The 24,107-nt window shown below is 36.3% G+C and overlaps 1 protein-coding gene and 1 long non-coding RNA gene across 2 annotated transcripts; both read left to right on the top strand.

The window, feature by feature from the left end:
- Window positions 1-20,985, top strand: LOC110705057 (phosphatidylinositol 4-kinase alpha 1-like). The gene is given in 28 exon segments (XM_021882886.1): window positions 1-612; window positions 614-1,313; window positions 1,975-2,316; window positions 2,390-2,551; window positions 5,085-5,255; window positions 5,357-5,515; window positions 5,596-5,723; window positions 5,979-6,285; window positions 7,919-8,087; window positions 8,498-8,715; window positions 9,467-9,625; window positions 9,726-9,908; window positions 11,183-11,710; window positions 11,805-12,164; window positions 12,477-12,555; window positions 12,558-12,690; window positions 13,354-13,534; window positions 13,696-13,832; window positions 13,954-14,104; window positions 15,542-15,808; window positions 16,939-17,016; window positions 17,134-17,181; window positions 18,153-18,325; window positions 18,405-18,600; window positions 19,224-19,364; window positions 19,611-19,819; window positions 20,269-20,430; window positions 20,503-20,985. Coding segments are annotated over 28 exon segments (6,153 nt in total). The 5' UTR covers window positions 1-331; the 3' UTR covers window positions 20,834-20,985.
- A 1,318-nt stretch (window positions 20,986-22,303) lies between these two features.
- Window positions 22,304-23,241, top strand: LOC110704908. Its single transcript, XR_002508019.1, has 2 exons — window positions 22,304-22,692; window positions 23,049-23,241. It is a non-coding gene; the product is annotated as an uncharacterized LOC110704908 (long non-coding RNA).
- The last annotated feature ends 866 nt before the right edge of the window (window positions 23,242-24,107 follow it).

Here is a 24,107-nt window from a genome sequence, read left to right as displayed (position 1 = left end):
TCCAAGTCGTTAACTCATATCATATCGTGCTTTCATTTTAACAACACTTTCTCCCTCCTTCCTTCTTTCTCTCTCCTCCATTTTTCCCTCCTCCCAAAAACCAAAGGACCATAAAACAATGGCAGAAAACTGCCATACCTTAACGCCATGAAAATGACCTCACCTTCTTCAATTCTCTCATCAATATTTTCTCCCTAAACCCTAGCTCATTCCTCCACTTTTGCCCCCAATTTCATTCATGCGATCCAATTCCTTTGATCTTTGCTATCAACCCTAACAATTTTCCCCCAATTTTGCACCAATTTCTAGGTTATTCTTCGTTGAATCATCAATGGAAGCTTTAACAGAGCTTTTCGACTTGATTGCGAAGAATCCGGAGCAATTTAAGGAGAAACTTGGTTGGATTTGTGGTCGTTGTCCTTCATATGAGTCTCCGTCGTCTGGATCGCCGAGAATTTCTCGATCTCAGCTCAATGCTGTTCTTGCCGTCGCTAGGTTTCTCTCGCAGTGCCCTAATCTTCCCGATAATCGTCCTCGAGATGTTGTTGTTGAGTTTCTTCGATCAATTTCGTCGTCATTTCGGCTGTCTTTTTGGCCTCAGTCATTTGGTAATGTCAATTTCTTCGTTTTACTCTGATTTCTTTCGTTACATTGTTAATGCCGCTCAATTGTCGGAGGAGTTTGCTGATGATGTTGCCGGATTCTTAGGAGAGATTGTAATTTCTGCTTTTAACAATGCTTATAACAATGATGGTAGTAATTCCGATGATTCGAAGATTTGTAAGGCGTTTTTAATGTCATTGTCGGAGAATTGTCCGCCTGTTTCGCGGTCGGATGCTGAGAAATTGATCAATTTATTGATAGAACATGTGCCTGCTGTTGTTTATCCTAGCTCTCCTAGGGATGTTAATGTTGCATCAGGAACGTCGTCGTTTCAGAGTTCTCCGGCGAGCTTGAATTATTTTCACCCTCATGATAGTCCGAGTCCTATGAATGATCATGGACAGCTCTCCATGTCGTCTGGTGGTGGTTCACGGGTTGTGGTTGATGATGCTGTGAGCACGGCTTCGTCTCGTGTGTCTGAGATGAATGGGGTGAGCAGCATTGTTTCAAATATGGATGGCGAAGGTCTTGTTCGAAGGCAGGTGGCCAATTTTGAGGAAGAGTCTGTAGAGAGTTTAGAGAAGCAGGAGATTTTGTTTAAATTGGTTGGGTTTATCTTGGATAATAAAGTTGAGGTTGATCATAGGCTTTTAGAGCAAGTGCGGTTAGTGGCTAAGAGGCAGCTTCAGTCATCCTCCGCCTTTTTAAAGGTATAATATTTCTGAATTGATGCTTTGTTGCTAGATGCTAGAGCTCAAAGGTATTGTATGTTTCTTGTTAGTAATGAGTGATCAGTAGAGATTATATTGAAGTTATTTCTACTGGAAGTGTTCATCTTGCTAGTATAAGTTGGTAAACGAGTTTTTATGATATGTTACCTCATTTCGAGGGCAATGAAAGGTTTTCAATCTCATGAACAAAGTAAAAGTGATTGAATAGAATGTTTTGTTGCATTAATATGAACCTTTCCAGATGAACCTCAAGGACGGCTCAGCAAATGTAAACACTTATTATGAAATGAGACCTTTTTCGTTGACACCCTCAATCCCCCCCCCCTCCCCCCCTTCTCCATAGTTTTTATGTAAGCCTGAATTACTACAAATCTTGAGTTGATGTACAAATCTTTTTAAGCTGTTGCAAGGAATACCATAACAATCTTACATCTTGCAATTCTTATTGTAGTATCTAATTTGGCATTTTTTGGTGTCTTAAAATAAGTACTTTTGTGTTAACTGGCCAAGTGAAAGGTTACGAACCATCCTTACCAGTCCTAAGTGGGGTACTCATTGGAAGTGTTGGGTTACTCTTGCTGTTTGGTGTAATTTTGTGGTATGGAATGGTTAATCTGAATTGGTTTTACTTTATTGGCAGTTAAGGAAGAGGGATTGGACAGAAAATGGTCAAACTCTGAAAGCTCGAATAAATGCCAAATTATCTACTTATCGAGCTGCAGCTAGATTGAAAATTAAATGTCTCACTTCGCTTGATTGTGATGTGAAATCGACAAAGAGGTTGTTGCTTGAGACCCTTGCATTGATGATAGATGGTGCAGAAGCCTGTCTACTTTCTGTTTGGAGGAAGCTCAGACTTTGTGAAGATCATTTCAGCTATTTGCTCTCTGGAGTTGCTCAGATAGCAACAGCTCGTGGTGGACAACTGTTGCGAGTTTTGTTGATTCGTCTTAAACCTTTGGTGCTTACTGCTTGTGCACAGGTAACTCAAATTTCATCAGCTAAATTTAAATCTTTTTCACTGTAGTTTGTAGTGATGTTTATATTCTGGACAGGCAGACACCTGGGGCAGTAGTCAGGGAGCTATGTTCGAGAGTGTCCTCAGAACATGCTGTGAGATTGTTGAATTTGGCTGGAGTAAGGACCGAGCTCCTGTTGACACTTTCATCTTGGGCCTAGCTACCAGTATCCGTGGGAGAAATGACTATGATGAAGAGGTTAGTCGTACTGCATATGCTTTAGGTGACAAGGGAATAGTTATTCTCTTGCATGACCTAAGTTGTTTTCTTGCATCCAAATGCAGATGCATGTGAAATGTACTGCGGTACTGCCATTCAGGCTATTTATTTAGGATCTTTTACTAGCTGTTTTTTTAATGTTTGTGCCATCATTTTGTTTTTGCTTTTATGACTATGCTGGTTAATGTTAAGATAACCAGTTTCTAATGCAGCAACATAAATGTTGCAGCTTTTTAATGAATTTTGACTTTGAAATTGAACAGACATTATACTTCTTGGATGTTTGTTTATGCTATTCTATACCCCCTTTAAACTAAGAAAGAGGTAACAGAAATGATTTCACATCCCTTTTCTTAATTTTAAAGGGGACCTTCATTTTTCCTATTTTACTTCCACTTAAAGATGGCACTGCCAGGCCGGCCCGAGGCCCGGTACGAAAAAAGCACGACACAGCACGAGCACGATGTAGGCCGACATGGCACGTAACTGTGCATGTGGGCTGTGGGCCGCCTTTATTTGGGAGAAGCACGACAAGGCACGACATGGTCGTGCCCGACACAACAAAGCAAGCTAAAATCAATGCAATTTTGCTTAGGCACGTAAGCCTGGCTCGATCCGACATGAGGGCCTAGGCTGTGCACGGGCCAACCTTTTGAAAACTTTGGCCCGGTACGCACGAAACTTGTGTGCCAAGCCATGGACCGGACCTAACTAACCCCAAAGCACGTGGGTCTGGGGGTAAAACCCGGCATGGCCAGAGCCATCTTTACTTCCGCTTATATATAATAGAATAGAAGACCTAGTATTGGAATACTGTTACAGTGATTAAGAATAGAATGCTCTTGTTACATGTATGTTGCCTTATAAAACTTTCATTTGAGGTTTATGTTTGTTGTAAGAAGGTCAAACATTCTATTTTGACAAAAGAATATCCACCATGTCTTTTGCTCTCTTGGGCATTCAACCAAAATGATGTCTAAGAGGATTAAAATATGATCACTGATTTATTAATCCCTTGTGATTGGGAGTACAACGGGCGTGTAAGATAACAAAGATATGTTCCAGCTTGTTACAGTCGGACTTAAGGAAACGATTGGTGATCTGTGGTTATGCTATCTAAGGTCTCCCCTCAAGTATATGTGTATTGTCTTATTAAGGGCTGTGCTATGATGGCTTGTCGAAGTGAGGAAAAAGATCACTTTGTCCAAGATTGCCTGTGTAGGACTGAATAGTGAATCAGAAAGAGGAAAAGAGGGATTAACCTACATCTTTTCTTTTAGTAATTAGTAGTGGGTGGTTGTTATGATTTGTATGTAGCTTGAATAGAGGTTTGCTTCCTGTAGAAACGTTTTTAGGGTTTTGGCTAGTTATATGTGCTAGATTTCAAGTGAAGGATCCATGTTGGCAGACTTTGACACCATTACCTGAAAGGTTAATGTTTCTTTGTTTCAAGAGAAATGCATCAAGAATGTTTAATGATTATTATAAACTTTTTATCTTGTAGCTCCCTTTTCCTCTTCTTGGCAACTGATTCCTTCCTCAATAGAATAATAATTTTCTTTACACCTACCAACAAGAAGGCTTATATGTTACAGACGGCAAATTAATACTCTACGGTAGATGTCTAAGCAATGCTACTCATTTGGTCACTTCCCTTTATAAATGTTGCTACTCAGTTGCCTGTTAATTCCATATAGGTGATATAGCAAATTTTTGGGGTCAACAAACGATCTTAAGATTAAATTTCTCCATCTTCGAAAGTTATCAACACTTTCTGTTTTCTTTTTTTTCTTAACCCTTTCACTTTAGTCCTTTTTTTGGCAAATTCCCTTTACTATGCTACCCCTCTTTCTTTACAATATTTTATCCACCTTTTTCTTACACCTACCCATTTATTTACACTTCTTACATCATCCACCTTTTTCTTACAGTCACTCACTACATCAACACTCTTTCTCTAATTACCATAATTTTTGTGCAAATAGTAAATGTTACGCCCTCTGTTTCATAATTAGAAGCCTATTTCTCTTTATTATGCGAGTAATAAATGTTAGAAATAGGCTTCTAATTATGAAATGGAGGGATTAAGAACTATTAGAAATGGCGGTAGTATATCTTATGGCTGCTGAGGGGTGGTGATGAAGGGGAGTGGGACCAACATTATTGTTTTCTCAGTAGATAGAGGCTGTGTCTTATCTTTGACGAACTTGTTTTTTTTACCTCTTACCAGGGTATCATGAATATTCTGAAAGTAATACTGACCAATGATGATGGTCGTTTGTGCTATAAAGTCACCATGACTTGTGTATCTTCCTGTGTGGAAAGAGTATAAGACTACTTGTATATGTTTTTGAAGGGCTGTTAGAATCTCTCAATTTTTATTTGTTTAAATTCATGGTGCTTTGTTGTTTTTATGCAGCTACTTTTTATGGTTTAATTTACAATGCTCTTTGTACTGTAACTCCTTTATCCTTGTATCCATTCTTGCTTATATAGTTTGACTTGTATTCAGGGCACGAAAGAAAATGCTGCTGTTCCAACAATTCAGCTGAATGTTATCCGATTGCTGGCTGACTTAAATGTTTATGTCAAAAAGCCAGAAATAGTTGACATGATATTGCCTTTACTTGTTGAAAGCTTGGAGGAGGGTGAAGCTTCAACTCCTGGCTTATTGCGGCTCCGTGTACGTCAACTAATTTTTTGTCTCAGTTAACCTTTTGTTAAATTGCATGGATATATTTCTAATCATCAATATTAATTGCTTATGATTTGTTATTGCTGCAGCTTCTTGATGCTGCTGCTCGATTAGCCAGCTTAGGCTTTGAGAAGTCCTACCGAGAAACTGTTGTTTTGATGACAAGAAGCTATCTGGGTAAATTGTCTAATGTAGGATCTGCAGATAGCAAAACAATGGCACAGGAGGCTATGACAGAGCGTGTTGAGGTATTTTTATAGATGTGATACTTCTAAAGTTTGTCTGGTGAATTATTTAGGTTTTGGCTTGCTCACTGGTTTTCTATTAGACTCTTCCTGCAGCGTTTCTATTAATTGCACAAGGTCTTACAGAAATTAAATTGCGGTCTGACTATCGCCACCGTCTGCTCTCATTATGCTCAGATGTAGGTTTGGCTGCAGAATCTAAAGGTGGAAGGTAATTTAATATATTTTTTTTTACTAATTTAAAACCTGGATTGAGTATAGTATCTTTAAATCCTTTTGATAAACCCTATCCCCTAAAATTAATTTTTGGTTCTTAATGGTGGACTAGAACAAGTTGAATGAAGGCTTGAAAGTGAAAGTTGAGAACAGAATGTGTTAAATGATAGTAGACATTGCATTTGGCTGGGACTATGTGTGTGTGTATAAATATATGTTTTTAAAGGGCTGCAATCGTAACTGTTTCCAGGAGTGGAGCCGACTTTCTGGGACCTCTAATGCCTGCTGTTGCAGAAATATGTTTGGATTTTGACCCAATTGCCATTATTGAGCCTTCACTTTTGAAATTGTTTCGCAACTTGTGGTTCTACATTGCTCTGTTTGGACTAGCACCTCCCATTCAAAGAAATCAGGTTCCTTCAAAGTCTGTCTCTACTGGACTGAGTGGTGTTGGAAGCATGAGTACTATACAACTTCAAGCTGTCGATGGACCGTACTTGTGGAATAGTCAATGGGCATCAGCTATTCAGCAAATTGCTCAAGCTACTCCGCCGCTTGTAAGTTGATTTACAAATTAGGAGTTTGTGCGTATATGCTTTATTTTTTAATAAATATTTCCCTTCGTTGTAATGGGGCTTTGTGTGTTGTGTATGTCTTTTGGTGTATTTTGGTAGACTTTTAAATTTACACCTTTTGCAAGGGAAGATACCTATTTGTATCCAATTAGTTGCTAATTGTTATGGATTCTGAAGGATGAGTCTTAGTGTGGAGTGTTTGACTTTTGATTTGGTGCATGTTTTGTTTGACAATTGCATTCTTTGTTATATCGGGTTTTGAAAAACGTTTGTTATTTTTAGTTTGCTGTTATGAGGATCACCTCCTTTGTGCTGATGTGCAATAATTATCACCAGTTCTGGGTTTCCCATAGGCTGGGTTTGAGGAGGTCCATATTCATGCAACCTACCCCTAGCTAACACAAATTGCTAGAAAATGGTTTCATGATGAGCCGACAAATTTCTCCAGTTCCGAATATATATTTGCCTTTTGTTTTGTGGTTTTTTTTTTTTTTTTTTTTTTTTTTTATGGACCTTGGAGTTGTAGGTTTTTTTTGTAAGATAATCATTTGTCTTGAGTTGTGGCTTGGTTTCTGTTCTTTTCCATTGACTTCTTATTTTTATTCATCACCCTTTGGTTTAGATGATGAGATAAGGTCATGATGTCTTGCTTTATGTTCGGTCCAAATGTTTAATTAGTATAATATGTTTGGTTGAATATTTTAGTAGGAGGACAAATGGAAGGAGTCTTTTTTTTTTTTTTTTTTTTTTTTTTTTTTTTTTTTTAATATTATTTATTTTTATTGGAATAGCGAAAATAATTCAGGAAAGGATGGGATGGGGGACTGGGGACTAGGGAGTTGCCTTTTTCTTCTTCATCTGCTTTCATAGGATTTTGTTGATGAAAAGGAGAACTTGATCTTCCTCACATCCATACTACCCAAGCTAAATATCATTTAAACAAAGGGAAATCTATTGAGGTTCTTTGCACCCCCTTTCCCCCACTGCAGGAACCAAAGCATTCTAAGAAGTTTGTGGTGGACATCTTTTTTTTTTGGACATCTGAAAAAATGCTTCTTGAACTGTCCAACTATTGAATTTTCAAAAATAAATGTTTTGAAAGTTTTGAATTCTGTACGTCTTCTTTCACTGTGAGGTGGAGTAATATACAGTATTAAGATGCATGTGGAGAGTCCTAAGTCTTTCTTTGTATTTTGGAGTTGCTGCAGGTTCCATTTTAAAGGGTCCAAGGTGAAGAAGATACCATTGTAGAATGTTTCAATGGCAATCTGTAGTGTCTGTAGTTAGAAGTGAAGCCTTAGAGTGGAGCAGAATTAGTTACGTAGTATTATCTATTAAGTGTCTTTATAGCTTAGGTGGCTGAGGCTTTTAACAGTTGCTCTACTGTGGAGATGCAAAAGCAAGTGGGTCAATTTGTTAATGTGTTTGGTGATATGAGAATGCCTGTCTTTTTTATGTTATGCTCTCTCTTTGTTGCTGATGTATACTTTTTTTTTTAGTATAGACAAGGTTGCGTTGTCGGGTGGAAATTACATATTCATCTAGAAATTATTAATTTTTTTTTCAACATGAGCTAAATAAAACTAAATGCTTATGTTTTATGTCTTTAATTCAGGTTGTAAGTTCTGTCAAGTGGCTCGAAGATGAATTTGAACTTAATGCTCTTCACAATCCTGGTAGCCGTCATGGAAGTGGTAATGAAAAGGCTGCTGCGACCCAAAGAAATGCTCTTTCTGCTGCATTAGGGGGACGAGTTGATGCTGGAGCAATGAGTACAATTTCAGGTTCAGTAATATTATTTCATATCTATTTAGTGAATGACAAATTGACAATTTTCAAACATAAAGATCATATAGTTTCCTGTAATCACATTGAATCATTTCTCCTTCAGAAGTCTGAGTACCTCCCCTCCCTTTTTATTATAGTAACGGAGGCAATGATGGAGTGATGGTTCATGGAAATGCCAAACATTCTTATTTTGTGATCACTTATTACGGAACTTTTTGGCTCTAAAACTTTTTCTATAGATTAGACCTTGCTAATATAATAAGTGGTCTGTCTACTACTCTACTTATGTTGCTTGGTAGCTCTCATTTCCCTGTATCTTTTGCCATGAGTCTTCTTCTGTGAAAATGTGACAATCTGAGGTCTTGATGAAGATTTTTTTTTTTTTTAACTATTAAATTGCTTTCAGGAGTGAAAGCTACGTATTTGCTCGCTGTGGCATTCTTAGAGATCATACGCTTCAGCAGCAATGGAGGTATTCTTAACGGTGATTCTGAGTTAACGGCTTCTAGAAGCGCCTTCAGTTGTGTGTTTGAATATTTGAAAACACCAAATCTTGCACCTGCTGTTTTTCAGTGTTTGACCGCTACTGTCCACAAGGCATTTGAAACAGCTGTATCATGGCTGGTAATCTTCTTTAATGATTCTCTACAATATTTCGTTTTCCATTTTCTTATTGATTCTCTTTGTTATTCCACTGTCAACATCTCTCTGTTGTTGTTGTTCTTGTGTTATGGACTGGTTTTCTGACTTAGTGTTTGCAAGAATTTTGAACAATAAGATTAAAGGAAGGTTGTAAGTTTGATTGAGATTTGAGTCAAAGGTTACAAGATAAGTAATAGCTTGAGGCTATTAGTCTTTAAGAGTAACTTTAGGTACCAAGCTCATACAAAAGTCTAATTCATCAAAATGCATACCTTCTCCTCTTCTCCTTCTTCCCTAAATACTACAGCTTACTACAAAGAGAGTTGACTACCAAAAAGTAAATCTACTCCTTTTCATTACTGTTTGTCTTTTACTAATAAAAGATTAAACATAAGAAATTCAGATTGTCTTTGTTTCTTCTTGTGGCTGCTTCACATGTCTTGCCTCGGCTGTTGTTGCTCTTCTTGGTTGTTGTTGTTCAGCTGCCTCTTGATTCTTCTTGCATAGTTTCGGATAGTAGGTGCTAGAGTGGGCTTGGGCCACTTGGGTCCATTGCATCTTGTATTTTTGTAAATAATCCCATATGTTTTGGACAGTTACTTTATATATCTATTCTTCTTAGTCAATTTATTATTATTTGGATAAAGAATGGACAGTGGAGTATAAATTTAGAAAGAGGGAATCAAGGATACTTTTCCTGCTTAAACATTCAAGTCTAAATCTTATATTTCAGGAGGAACGAATATCTGATTTTGGTGATAAAGCTGATATTAGAGACTCAACTCTCTCAGTGCATGCTTCCTTTCTTATTAAAGCCATGTCCCAGAGGGAAGAGCATGTCAGGGATATATCTGTTAACCTGCTGGTTCAACTTAGAGACAGGTTTCCACAGGTAATTTTATTTACTCTTATACATCAACTAACCTTGTATAATGGAGGTGATTTTTATTTTTTTTTTCCTTGGTGAAATTTGATAGTAATAATTTTTGCAGATCCTTTGGAATTCATCATGTATGGATTGGCTACTGTACTCTGTCAATATTGACACATCTTCTTCACTAGTCAATGATCCTGCCTGTACTGCTGCGATCCGATCATTGTTTCAGAGGGTAGTAAGAGAATGGATTATTATATCACTTTCCTATGCTCCATGTACTGCCCAGGGTCTTCTTCAGGTTGGATGTCCTCTTTGTTCTTCTAATATTTTAATTAATGTAGTAAGTTTTAACACTGTTAGCAGCCTAATCTTTGGGTCATTATCTGGTGATTTCCCTTTACTTTTTTAGGGATTTATACCTCGTATTTTCCAGAAAACTGGTGCTTTTGCTTAGCTTTTCAGTCATGTATAAAAGGGAAGAAAAGAAGATAGTCTCAGAAATTATGAAATCTTATTTCAACCTCTGAAATCCAATCCTGGAAAAAAAATGTGTGTGTGTGTGTATGTGTTTTTTTTTTTTTTTTTTTTTTGGGGGGGGGGGGGGGTGGGGTTTAAGGTTTTTTTTTTCTTCTTCTAATTACTTGTGGGTGAAGTTGAAATTCGAGCTAACTTGGGCAAAAGTTTTAATTTGTACTCCCCCCCCCCCCCCCCGGTCCAAGAATATCTGGGCATTGGACTTTTTTCACTATTCATGTTTTAGCTTGATTTTTTGGGACGGAGGGAGTATGAATTAGGGATCACTTTACAACAAAGAAAGGAGTAATTATATAGAAAGTCCGACTAGACATTTGGTTTGGTCCATATCACTAAAAGATGAAACAATTCCCTCTAAAATTAGTGCCCCTTTTAACTTTGTCAAAATTGGGCAACATTTTGTTTTAATTTTATTTTTTTTCCCAGCTAATAAACTTATGAAATTCTGCTGGTTTCCTGGACATCTAATTTCCACCTATCCTCCACCCTTACTAAGGGAAAAATTTTGCCAGCCCTAAGAGAGAAAAAGGCAAACTGTGGATTTGTGGAGGTTTTTATGTTGTTAGACATCGTTGGACTGTCTTGCCATTTGAAACTCAACCTTGGGTACAATTGACTACAGTATATGTTTTCAATACCTTTATCCTTCTCATGAGGCTTTGGCTTTGTATGGGTAGGTGACCTTACAGTTGCAACAATTCTGTTACAATATAAAAGAACTGTTGTGGTGACATTGTAGAGATAATATCGTAATTAATCTAAAAATTATGCTCTTTCTTGTCCTTGTAGCTTAAACCTTTTGTATATCTTTGCACAGGCAATGAGGCAAACATATGCATTATTGAATTGGTTAATTCTTCTTTTTCAGTTTTTCTGAATGCTCTAAGCCCGTTGTATCTTTTAGCGCTGTGTTATTTTTCTGCTGTAGGTCAAGAGGGATTCAAGTCTCTATAAGACATATTTGCTGATTCTTTTGTATCTGCTGAAAGGTCTTAATTCCAGATGACCATTTGTTAAATCTTTTTTATAAATTTACAGGAAAAGCTTTGCAAACCAAATTCAACTGAGAGAGCACAGCCTACTACGGATGTTGTTTCCTTATTAACCGAGATACGCATAGGCACTGGTAAAAACAACTGTTGGACTGGTGCAAGAACTGCAAATATTCCAGCAGTGATGTCTGCTGCAGCTGCAGCTTCTGGGGAAAATTTCATCTTGACAGAAGCCATTAGCCTGGAGGTGCTTAGTACTGGGGTTACCAGTGCTGCTGTGAAGTCCAAATTTGCTGGAGAAATTGCTGGAATGAGAAGACTATATAATAGCATTGGTGGATTTCAATCTGGTGCACAAACAGGATTTGGTATAGGTTTTGGACTTCAAAGGTTGCGATCCAGTGTTTCTTCTCAGCCATCAGCTGAGAATGATTCCTTCAATGAAATCCTGCTCCAAAAGTTTGTGCATCTGCTTCAACAATTTGTTAACATTGCAGAGAAAGGTGGAACAGTGGACAAAACAGCATTTCGTGAAGCATGTTCACAAGCAACTGCTTTGCTCCTCTCAAATTTGGTATGCTTGATACATTTATCATTTTGAGATGTTACTGATTCTTTATGTGCTTAAGTAGTCCTCATTCTTCGTATATTGTGGGTCATCTCTTTAGGTTTCTGATTCAAAAACAAGTGCAGAGTACTTCTCGCAACTATTACGACTTCTATGCTGGTGTCCAGCCTACATTTGCACCCCTGATGCTATGGAAACTGCAGTTTTTGTGTGGACATGGTTGGTTTCAGCTGCGCCACAGTTAGGCTGTTTAGTCCTCGCAGAACTTGTGGATGCATGGTTATGGACAATTGATACAAAAAGAGGCCTTTTTGCATCTGATGCCAAGTGTTCTGGGCCGTCTGCTAGATTGCGACCTCACCTTTCTGCAGGAGAGCCAGAAGCTTCGCCTGAAAAAGATCCTGTGGAACAAATAATGGCTCATAGACTATGGCTTGGATTTTTAATTGATCGATTTGAGGTTGGAGTTTTTGCTTGACTTTGAAGTTTTTTCTTTTCTTTTTTTTTTTTTGGGCATTTTAAAACTGCTTTATAGCTTTTCCCTGCACAAAGCGTATACTGTTTGTGTCTTGCAGTGTAACAATCGTTGCACACATTGGTACCTGTATTATTTTTTGTTGTGGCCGACCTTTGAAAACCTAGTGTTTTCTCCTGCGTATTACTTAGCAATGTCATTAAGCAGAAGATTCTGCAGCTTGGTCTGTACTGCCTATATCAGTTTGATAAAGTTGGATACTCACAAATTTTCTTTGATGCTTTATGAATCATATAGGTAGTTAGACATAATAGTGTCGAACAGATGCTTCTCTTTGGTAGGATGTTTCAAGGAACTACCAAACTTCCCTGGAGGTTTTCCAGCATCCTGTTGCTACGGGTACATTTTTCACTCTAATGCTTCTTGGGCTAAAGTATTGCTCTTGCCAATCACAAGGTAATTTGCAGAACTTCAGAACAGGCCTTCAGCTGCTGGAAGATCGGATATATAGGTGATTTCCTTTCAGTGAATTTTCTCTTATGGTATTTCCAAGGACAATTGTCTAAATTCCAGTTGATGTATTTGGCTGTTTGAAAAGAAACACCTGGTGTAGTTTCTTTGCACAAAGCAATCTTCATACTTTTGTCTTGTTGGCCCCAACATTAATGTTTTCTTTTATAATGTTTCTAAGGTCTAGAATCTTCCAGAGGATCTACATTTAGTCATGTGTTTTTACTGATTCTTGCACATCCCTGATATTTTTGAAACTATGCCTTAGTTACTACTCATAATGCCCGAAGTCATTAGATTCCTAGTGGAATTATTCTTGAAGGGAAAATGAAATGTCATGATGTGCCCAAAACTTCAGATGGGTAATTTAGGCATTAATCATCATTTCGTTTCTACGGTTAACAAGTCTTTAATGCATAACAAAAAGGGTAAAAATATGCTGGGGGGCTTTTTCTTAAATGTCTTAATATTGATGGTTGTTTGGTACAAATGTTTGGAGTGCTTATATTGGAATAATTTAGGTCAGGGTATTTGCAGGTGTAGTCATTGAGTATCATCTTTATTGCTTCTATTAGTTCTATATATGAGATTCCAATTTGCTTACAATAAGCTTTCTTCATTTGCAACAGAAATCATTCTTATACTTGAGAACATTAATGTGCAGGGCTTGTTTGGGATGGTTTTCTTATGAGCCAGAATGGTACGACACGAAAAGTAAAAATTTTGCTCAAAGTGAGGCACAATCTGTTATCTCATTCGCCCAATTTCTTCTGAATGAACGAATGGATAGTGTTCCATTAGATCCAAAAGGACAGGCACGTGAAAATGGGGGCTCTTTGGGTGAGGTGGTATGATTGCTGTTCTTAGCATAGATTTCTCTTGAAAGCTTTTTATTTGTGCTACATAATGTACATCATTATGTATCTCATGTAATGTGAAATCTTTTTTTATTTTTAAATTTTTTTTTTATTAATTATTTTATTAATTTTTTTTTTATTCCTTGCAGAGGGATCATTTTCATCCTGTTTGGGGTAGCCTGGAAAACTACGTTGTTGGGAGAGAAAAACGGAAGCATTTACTTCTGATGTTGTGCCAGCATGAAGCTGACAGACTTGAAGTTTGGGCGCAACCCACTAATTCAAAGTATTTTTTTCTTTTCTTAAGTTGTTCCGTTTTGTTTGTAAGTTGCTTACTACCTTGGTAGTTGAAGATCTGTTATTGCTTTCTAAAATTGTTTTCTGTTGGTTTCATATGCATTTTTTAGGGATTACACAACCCGGCCTAAAATTAGCTCCGAAAAATGGGTTGAGTATGCCCGGACTGCATTTTCAGTGGATCCTCGAATTGCTTTGTCACTAGCGTCACGGTTCCCTGCAAATCTCTCTTTGAAAGCTGAGATAAGTCAGCTGGTTCAGGTTTGTTCTTATTTATTTACTCATGGTTATTGCTCTGGATTTGAACTAGATTTGGAGCCTTTGTCTTGCTAGTTGAGCGACATCTATATTTGGGTTACAGCATGGTCTAAGCATATTGAATGGTGGTTGCTTGATTGCTTTAGAAAGTGTTATAGCTGTATTGGTGGTTTCTGTGTAATGTACTTCCTCCGTTTTTCTTTAGTTGCACCATTTGTGTTGGGCATGGGATTTAAGAATAAGGGTAAAGATGGAGTATGTCAAAAGTGCCCATGTGAAAAAAGATAATTGAGAGAGATAAAAAAGGTGGGGTAATATTGGTTGTTATCACGTGTGAAAAAGGGTAGGTAAGGAATTTTGTGTTTGAACGCAATCAAAAAGTGAGAAAACATTCCATATAAGGAATTGGTGCAATTAATATGCAACTTCCTAAAAAGGAATTTGGTGCAATCAAAAAAAAAAAAAAAAAAAAAAAAAAAAGAGGAAGTAAAAGTTTTTGGTTCATGAGGCTTGACTTTGGCATCTGTCCTATCAGTTGGTTTGGCCTTTATTGGCCTGTAGACATATGCTTTACAATCTAAGTTCCAGCAGATCTGTGCTTCTAGTTCTATTTTACAAACACACACACACACACATTATGCCTTTCCATTTTCAATGCTATATCTTCAATGAGATTATACGTTAGTCTGAGTTCTAGATTTCGCCAAACACAGGATCCTCGCCGTGGGCTATGTTTTTGGTTTTGTTTTGATAAGATGAGGTAAATGAGGTCCCGTTTGGCACGCAATGGAATTGCTAAGGCAACTGTGATGTATATGCACTGTATGTTAAAATTTTAACCATTGGCTCTATGGTCTTGAGATTTTGAGTCAACGACCGTGGTTTAAATTCTTTTGCTGTATCAAAAAAATGTTTGAACATGCTGATTGGTATCATTTTCAATTTTCCATCCCATATTTATTTGCACTATTTCCAATTTTGAATAGCATTTCCTCTGTTTCAAAAAAAAAAAAAAAAGAATTGCAACATTTTGACTAAAAATGTGAGCTTTTTGGATAATGAGTTGCAATTTTTATGAAACGGAGGAAGTACTAATTAAGTTGCTCATTCCGTTTATTGTTTTCTCTCTATCCACTTTCTTCAATCCTGATTATCTCACATTTCCCTCATACTTTTCTTTCAACTGACTTCCAAAGATAATTAAGTATTCTTATTATTTATGCTGAAGTGAACTATGCATTATATGATTTATATCAACAGAATCATGATCTTTTTGTTATTTTATATTTAACTGTAAAACCAAAGTTGTTTTCTTGGATACCTGCTTTAATCATGCAGTAGTAGGGTTTTTTTTTTTTTTTTTTTTTCCTCTGTCTCTTTGTTTCTATTTATGAGCTTTTTGAGCTTGTTATTTATTGATTATTGTGTTTTCTGTTTCAGGCACATATATTGGAGCTCCGATGTATACCTGAAGCACTTTCATACTTTGTTACCCCAAAGGCAGTCGATGACAATTCAATGTTGCTGCAACAATTGCCTCATTGGGCTGCTTGCTCAGTAACAAAAGCTCTTGACTTCTTAACCCCTGCATATAAGGGCCATCCACGTGTGATGGCCTATGTGCTGAGGGTTTTAAAATCTTATCCTCCTCAATGTGTGACATTTTTCATGCCTCAGCTAGTGCAGGCTCTCCGTTATGATGAGGGGGTGAGTTTCCTGTTCACCTTTGTGCTGTCATACCCTCCATGTAAAATTGATTACTACCTGAGTAAATGTGGCCTTTTTATATCTAGTGCTCAACTATAACGTAGCTGTAAGTTCTATGGGACTTGGATTATTTGCTGCTGTGGGGTTTGGTCTTAAGACATATTAAAGCGTCTGTTGTCCGCTATGAATCATATCTACACAAAACCACTTCATGGACTATTTTTAAATGAGCTACAACAACAACAATAACAAAATCATAGCCTTATTTCCAATACGATGGATTCGGCTGCATAGATCTATAATTAATCACTCAGGATTATCCTCAAAGATCCTTGTTCTCCATTCAGTTTTGTGTAGTGCTACACTCTCCTGCTAACCTACTTTCATTGTCATTTTTAATTGATTGGATAGAGGAAACTAACAGTAAATATTGCATTACTGGTGTCCACCTACATGCCTTCTTCGCTTTATTGATTGTAGAGCATAAATCGTAATAGCAATTTCAATGGTTGTAGGTAGAAGTTGCTTGCAATATTAAATAACCCTAGCTACTAGCTTGACCATTGGAGCTAAATAATGCAATTAGCTTGGCCAAGCCTTTGCCAAGTTAACTGCTTGGAAAAAAAACTTTTTTTTTTTTGGAAAATGAAATATAAAAACTTAATTAAGGAGGTGGGGTTCATTTAAGTACTAAGCTAACTGATAGCCATTAAAGATCAAAGTAGCTAAAATGATAATTAGCTTAAAACCTTATGGGCAAGCTAATTGTCCATATAGCTTGCCATTGGAGTTGCTCTAAAGTTTAAACTGGATTCTTTTTTTTTTTTTTTTCTTTTTTTTCTTTTTTTTAAATGTTCTGAACTAGAATTTATAGCTTAACTTTTGATTAAATTACGGCTTTGAATGATAATCTGTCCAGACTCTTTGTGTTTCCTTTTTGTGTTGCATCTCTTTGGATAATTGTGTGGCAAAGTTTTTCTATTGGGTTTGATTTTGTTATACCTTCTGTATTCTGTATTTCAGCCATAAGTTTCCTAACTGTGGTGAAATAGCTTGGTTATACCTTTTATTCATTTGCTTAATATGTGTCTTTATTTATTGATTAACTATTAAAAAATTATGCCTTGTAGAGGTTAGTTGAAGGATACTTGCTCAGAGCTGCTCAACGAAGTGATATTTTTGCTCACATCCTCATATGGCATTTACAGGTACTGGAAGTTGGGGTATATGTGCCTGCAATAAACTTTGTACATATTCTCTCCTATTATGAACACTAATTTTGTTTATGATGTTCTTTTAACTAACTGAAGTATGCAATAATGTAGGGTGAGACATGTGAACCAGAAGGGGGTAAAGAGGCTGACAGTCAGAAGGTTTTCCTGCTTCCTTCACCTTATTTTTTCCATCATTTTGTGATCTATAATCTTATGTATAGGCCTTGATTCATATCAATATACGTAGTATGTGTTAGTGTGTTTCTTACTGTATACTAACGTTGGATAGGGCTTTTTCTGATCCTCCTTCCATTTACCTTGTTACTTTCTCAGTACCAACCACCAAGTATCAAGCGTTAGGGGTGTAGCCCTTTGACTATAGCTTTCTAGATTGCTTGATGCCCAAATTTCTTTTTAGGTTTAGGCCTTGTTTAGTTCACCTTAAAAAGTAATTATTTATTATTCAGTATAAATTAGTTTGAATCAGAAAAAATAAGTTAATCATTATATATAAGGTTTAGTCAGTTAAGTTCAGTATTAATTTGTAATCATTAGTTACATTAGGTGTAGAGAGAGGTAGAGAGGTTACATTAGTTACATTAGTTGCATCATTTTGGTTTTTACGGACTCCTAGTCAATTTTTGGAGTAGATAGAGGTAGAGAGAAAAAGATATATGGGGCCAGGTGATACGAGAGAGATTGAGAGAATTAATTAGTTAATAGGGAAAGTGATGCATTTAAATTGAAACTTCCTTATTTAGAAAGTGATGTTTCTAAAAAGAAACGGAGGAAGTATTTATATTGATAACTTAGTTTTATTGGCTATGATGCTTCTTCATTGAGTGGAAAAATGTGTTCATTGCTTAAGTATTCAACTCTTTGTCATTTCCCTTTTTGATGCATTGTGTTTCACCATGTAGATACTAGATACAATCTTTGTCTTGCTTGTTTCTATCATTTGAACATGTATTTCTTCTTCTTAAATGGAAAATCCTGTTCCCGTCATTGATTTTACAGCTTTCATTTAATCATTCATTTTTTATTTGAAAGCATAGACATCTGATTAATTGGAGTTTAATTTTCTGATGGTTGCTAAGTTCAAGCTGACACATGTTTTGTTGTCTCGGCAGAATAGTGCATTTCTGGCCCTACTGCCACAAGTCAGGGAGAGAATTGTTGATAGTTTCAGCCCAAAAGCCCTAGATATTTTTAAGAGAGAATTCGATTTCTTTGATAAAGTCACATCTATATCTGGTAAACTCTTTTCACTTCCAAAGGAGGAGCGTCGAGCTGGTATACGAAGGTACTTAGTGCATTGGCATTGATAAATTTGTGTTGATAATCATTGTCTGTTTGATAATTGTTCTGTATTCTTGTAACAGGGAACTAGAATTAATTGACATGCAGGGAGATGACCTCTACCTGCCTACTGCTCCCAACAAGCTTGTTAGGGGCATTCAGGTTGACAGTGGTATACCTTTGCAGTCAGCAGCAAAGGTACCTATCATGATCACATTTAATGTGGTAGATAGAGAAGGGAGTCCAAATGACGTGAAGCCTCAAGCTTGTATTTTTAAGGTATGCTACCATTTTGTGGTTATCTTGGCTATTGGTTGGGTCCTGTTACCTTTTCTTTCCTATATACGGGCTTAATTAGTCATCTAGATGAGTTTGAGTACTTCCTGTCATTAGAAGATGGAACGTGTGGATTTTTGAAATGAGCTGTGTAATTATTGGTAAAAGAGCTTGTCACAAGAGCAAGCATTTGAGAACTTTTGGTTATTATACATCAAGAAGTTGAGCCTGCCAAAAAAAGTAAGAATCATTCGTGTTCTCCAAAGAATCGTGGAAATATCATGGTTGCTGAATACGGTATATATTTAGATGCACCGTGCAGAAAACTTACAGTTTCCAGCTGGTCTGATTATCTGAATTAGTAAATATAAAGTTTCCCAATAAAATAGTTCAAATGTTCATTTGCTAGTTTACATTTTTAGCTGTACAACATCAAAATTTACTATACTACTGATTTTTTTTTTTTTTTTGGCAGTAGTTTGGTATAAAAGTAAAGTCAGACTGTTAATGTGCCCAGACATTTGCAATTCAGTCATTCTTGATTATGATTGCTGTAGCTATTTTGTTCTGCCTGTATGTAGATTGGACTTTTGTGATAAATTTGTAAAATGGGCATTTTGTTTTAGGTTGGGGATGATTGCCGGCAAGATGTTCTTGCTTTACAAGTAATTGCTCTTCTTAAAGACATTTTCCTGGCAGCTGGACTGAATCTTTATCTTTTCCCCTATGGAGTTCTCCCAACTGGTCCTGAGAGAGGAATAATAGAGGTAAACTTGTCAGCACTGGTGCTTTACATTACTATATGGATTCCCATATAGTAGGTGGCATTTATTTTGATGCAAAAATATTGCTGTTACAATGTTGGCTTAAGTATCTTTTATTTTAATTTATATAGATTTGACTGGTATTGATATGTTCTTTCAATACATAGTCTTATACTTTGCTAGGACTTTCTTGAGTTATTATATCGATTTGCTTGTTAAAACTATAATTGCAATTCGCAATCCTTGCAGGTTGTGCCTAATACGCGGAGTAGAAGCCAGATGGGTGAAATCAATGATGGTGGCTTGTATGAGATATTTCAGCAAGATTATGGGCCAGTTGGATCTCCCAGCTTTGAGGCTGCTCGGGAGAACTTCCTTGTTAGCAGTGTTGGTTATGCTGTAGCCAGTCTTCTACTTCAACCCAAAGATAGGCATAACGGGAACCTACTTTTTGACAGGTGAGTTCACTGGGCTTGATTAATAGTAGTTGTTTTTACTGTCCAACATGTCTTTACATATTCCTATATCACCTTTGTTCTGAAGTTTATTGTTTATTGTTTGACTGAGGCCTTCTGGTTACATTTAAGGTAATTCCCTTAAATTTATTGCCTTGTTGGCTTGAGCTGGTTAAAAGTATTCTACTTTTCAGATATTTGGACATCTTAAATATTATGAAGTAAATTATGTTTTGAGAACTAAGAACTTGTCCGAAGTCTCATACTCTTTCAAATAGGGTATATTCATTATGGAAAATGATATTGATTGCTGTTGAGATTAGTTTAATTTTATCTTGCAAGTATTCTACAAAATCATGCTACTATTGTGATGACTAGATTTGCTCGGATATATGCCTATTGTGTATCATAAGAAGCAATATTAATGCTAAATTCCGTTTTTGCTTTTACAGTGCTGGAAGGCTTGTTCACATTGATTTTGGTTTCATCCTTGAAACGTCTCCTGGAGGGAACATGCGCTTCGAGAGTGCTCATTTTAAGCTTAGTCATGAGATGACTCAACTGCTTGATCCTTCTGGGACTATGAGAAGTGAAACTTGGCATACTTTTGTGGGGTAAGAAAACAGAATTTTCCTAATTGAATTTATCATCTGAACATTACCGACCTTGTATTGTTTTTGTTACAGATTGTGTGTTAAGGGCTATCTAGCTGCTCGTCGCCATATGGATGGGATTATAAGCACTGTAGCTATGATGGCGGACAGTGGATTACCTTGTTTCAGCAGGGGTGAGCCCATTGGAAATCTACGGAAGAGATTTCATCCTGAGATGAGTGAACGTGAAGCAGCCAATTTCATGATCCGTGTATGTACCGATGCGTATAACAAGTGGACAACTGCAGGCTATGATCTGATACAATATTTGCAGCAGGGTATAGAAAAGTATTTCTCCCACTGTATATTAAAGGTAAAAGGTGTATATTATTTATTTGAGGCATTGTCACCTAATGTGGCATAGCTGCAATTTTTTTTCGAGGTATTGTAATGTGAGAATAGGGATTTGTTTAATTAGCAAATATAGAAGTTTTTAGTGTGAGGTTCATGTGGTTGTATGTAAAGGAATAGCATAATTTTGCAAATATCAATGAAAATGCACATTATTTTGTGTAACATGACTTTCCTATTTTCTTCACTTCAAATAATTTGTCACAAGAGCTGTGATTTTGGCTCCTTTACAATTTTGTTAGTTTTGTCTTTACCGTTTTTTTTTTTTTTTTTTTTTTTGAGCTCATATATGATCCTCTAACTTTGCTATTGACGTCCTTGGTATGGGAACGTGTTTCGGTCTCATTAGTAGAGTTGTTACAATGATACACTTCATGACTTCATGTTATTGCCCCTAAAACCACATTGACACAACACCATCTCATGTCTTCTCCGCGGTTTTGTTTTAAATTATGCTTACGAGCTTGATAACGGTCGTGTCAAAGGCAAGCCCCATCGCCCCGAACTCTGGCTCACACACACTACGTCGTCGGTTTGTGTTTATCCGCATTCAACCAAATCAAGGATCACTGTTACCACAGTAACACAACGTCACAACTAAAGATGAGGCCCTCATCATTTGCACCACAAAATAAACCTAAATCATTAAACCCTTAACTTCATATTCAAATAACACAACTATAACCACATAACATGCTTTAGAAAATGACTACTCAAAAATACACATAATTTTCACACTTTTTCTTTATGAACTTGTCTATTTTCTCTTGTTCTTCCCTCGTGGCAAGACTTTTTTTAAGTTTTTTGTCATCAAAATAATAACTTTTTTAAAAGCCCAAATAAATTGGGATGTCCTTATTATCTTCAACTTTGGCCTGCCATATCTTTCCCTAATTAGTGGTGGGTCCATATTATCGAGATAGTGAAGTGAAGTGTGTTGGTTGATAGTGATTGAAAATGTAGTACTACTTGTGAATAACGTTACGTGAATTATTTTGGTGTTAAAATTTGTAATCTCAATTGAAAATTACTCCAACGCATGCGAATGCGATCTCCTATATACATGTGGTGTAACGGTAACCTTGTTATTATTTTCATGTGTCCCTTCTTATATGGAACTTTTTGATCCCACCACTATTGTTGGTTTGAATTGAATTGGAAAGGAATTGTTGTGTTTTGTTTTGTGAACCATGATTTGGAAGAGGAATTCCGTAAATTTCATGGTATATCCAGAGATATCTAAAAGAAAACACGTCAGATGGTGTACAAAAGGACACATTAGATGCCATATGAAAAATGAAAATTCTTAAACAATGTTGGTGAACAATTGCGACAAGTTACTAAAATGGTAGAACTGCAAAACAATGTTGGTTGAAAGCAATGTATTTAGGGCTGGCAGAAGCTGACCCAACCCGACAACCCGACCCGAACCCAACCCGAAATAAATGGGTTTTGAAAGAGATTTTCAACCCGTTTATGTAATTGGGTCAACCTGAACCCGGCCTGAAGTTAAATGGGTCGGGTGCAGGTTGGAAATCCCAACCCGAAACCAACCCGCCTAAACCCATTTAATTAATTGGGTTGGTTTCAGGTCGGGTCAACCCGAACCTAACCCACCTAAACCTGTTTACCAGCCCTAATTTTAGTTATTTTCACCCTAACTTTTAAATATGGGCTAAGCCCAAATATCTAACCACAAAAATGAAAAACCCTAAGCTTTGTTCTTTATTCGCGCCGCTTCCCCAATTCCCCTCTTTCACTCATTCTCTCTCCTCTCTCTCTCTTTCATCTCTCTTCTCTCTTGTTTTCATATTTTTTTCCATGAAAATTGTTTATTAAAGCTTGTGAATCTTCATCTCAACATTGTCAAAGGTAATTTGCTTGCTAATTAATTCTCTTTACTTAATTGTTCTGTTTTTTTATGCATTTTATCTTAGTTCTTCAATTTCATCTCAACATTAGTTTGTTTTTATGTGTTTACTTGTTTGCGATTTAATTTCTTCGATTTACTTTTTTCTGATTTAAGCTCGTTTGTTATGAGTGCGTTTTGTGCATGCGGTTTTTTCACCATCTGAATATGAGTGAGATTACTTGTTTTTACAACTGTTTTTTTATGAGTTTATGAGTGAGATAAGTGATTTTGTGCTAAGTCTGCATTTGGCATTTAGTATTTTGATAAAGTTAGCCTAATTATTTATCTAATTAACTAATTTATTCTTAATTAATAGATGGTTGATACTTGATTGTCCTCTTCCTCCTTTACCCGTTGAACTTGCTGGTTATGAAGAATCAGATGATGAAGTTACTAATTGGCAAATATTGAATTTCTGTTATATGTATTTTGGAACTCTTGGAACTTTTTAGTGTTGTATAATTGTACTATAAACTATGCAGCAAGTGGCTTTGAATTTGCATTTTACATTTTTTTATGTTGTTCAATATTTCAGGTTAATTTTTGAAAAATAATTATATTTTTATTTTTAAAAATTACAAGATTAGTTAAAAAGATTACAGGTTAAAAAAAAATAACAAGGTTAATCAATATTTTTTAAAATAAAAAAACATGTTAAGACGGGTCGGGTTCAGGTCAACCCGCTTAAAACCAGGTCGGGTTCGGGTTGAATTTTCTGACCTGTTTAAGTAAACAGGTCGGGTTCAGGTTGGGGGGTCCTGACCTGTTTATGTAAACAGGTCGACCTGAACCCGACCCGACCCGACCTGTTTGCCAGCCCTAAATGTATTCTAATGTTTCGTCAGTGGTTAGCAATAAGTTCCACTTGAACAAACAATCTGAGTCGAGTTAAGGTTGATAGTTCGAGCTATCACAAACTTTTATAAATTTTGTTCGAGTTTGGCTAGTTAAAATTTTGGCTTCTTCGAGCTTAGTTTATGAACGTGCTCATTAGCATTTATAGTGGTGGACTGGTGGTGTACATTAATCAAATGATTTTATCGATCAAATGCTTTTATTAAGTTGAACAACTCACGCTATTACATAATTTTTTATGCATCTATCCAAGTTGGAAGATACCTAGTAGGCTCTTAAATTAAAATCTTTTGATTCTAATTGTTTTTAATAATAATAATAATAATAATAATAATAATAATAATAATAATTTTCTCTAATTTTATAATAATAATAATAATAATAATAAATTGTATCTCAACTCTCCACCGATTTCTTGTAAATTGATTGACTTTGTAGGTTTTTTGAAATTTTATAATAATAATAGCAATAATAATAATAATAATAATAATAATAATAATAATATGACTTTATGAGTAAT

The sequence above is a fragment of the Chenopodium quinoa genome, unplaced genomic scaffold, assembly GCF_001683475.1.
Source record: "Chenopodium quinoa cultivar QQ74 unplaced genomic scaffold, ASM168347v1, whole genome shotgun sequence".
NCBI lineage: Eukaryota > Viridiplantae > Streptophyta > Magnoliopsida > Caryophyllales > Amaranthaceae > Chenopodium > Chenopodium quinoa.
This window is presented reverse-complemented; position numbering and strand designations above follow the sequence as displayed.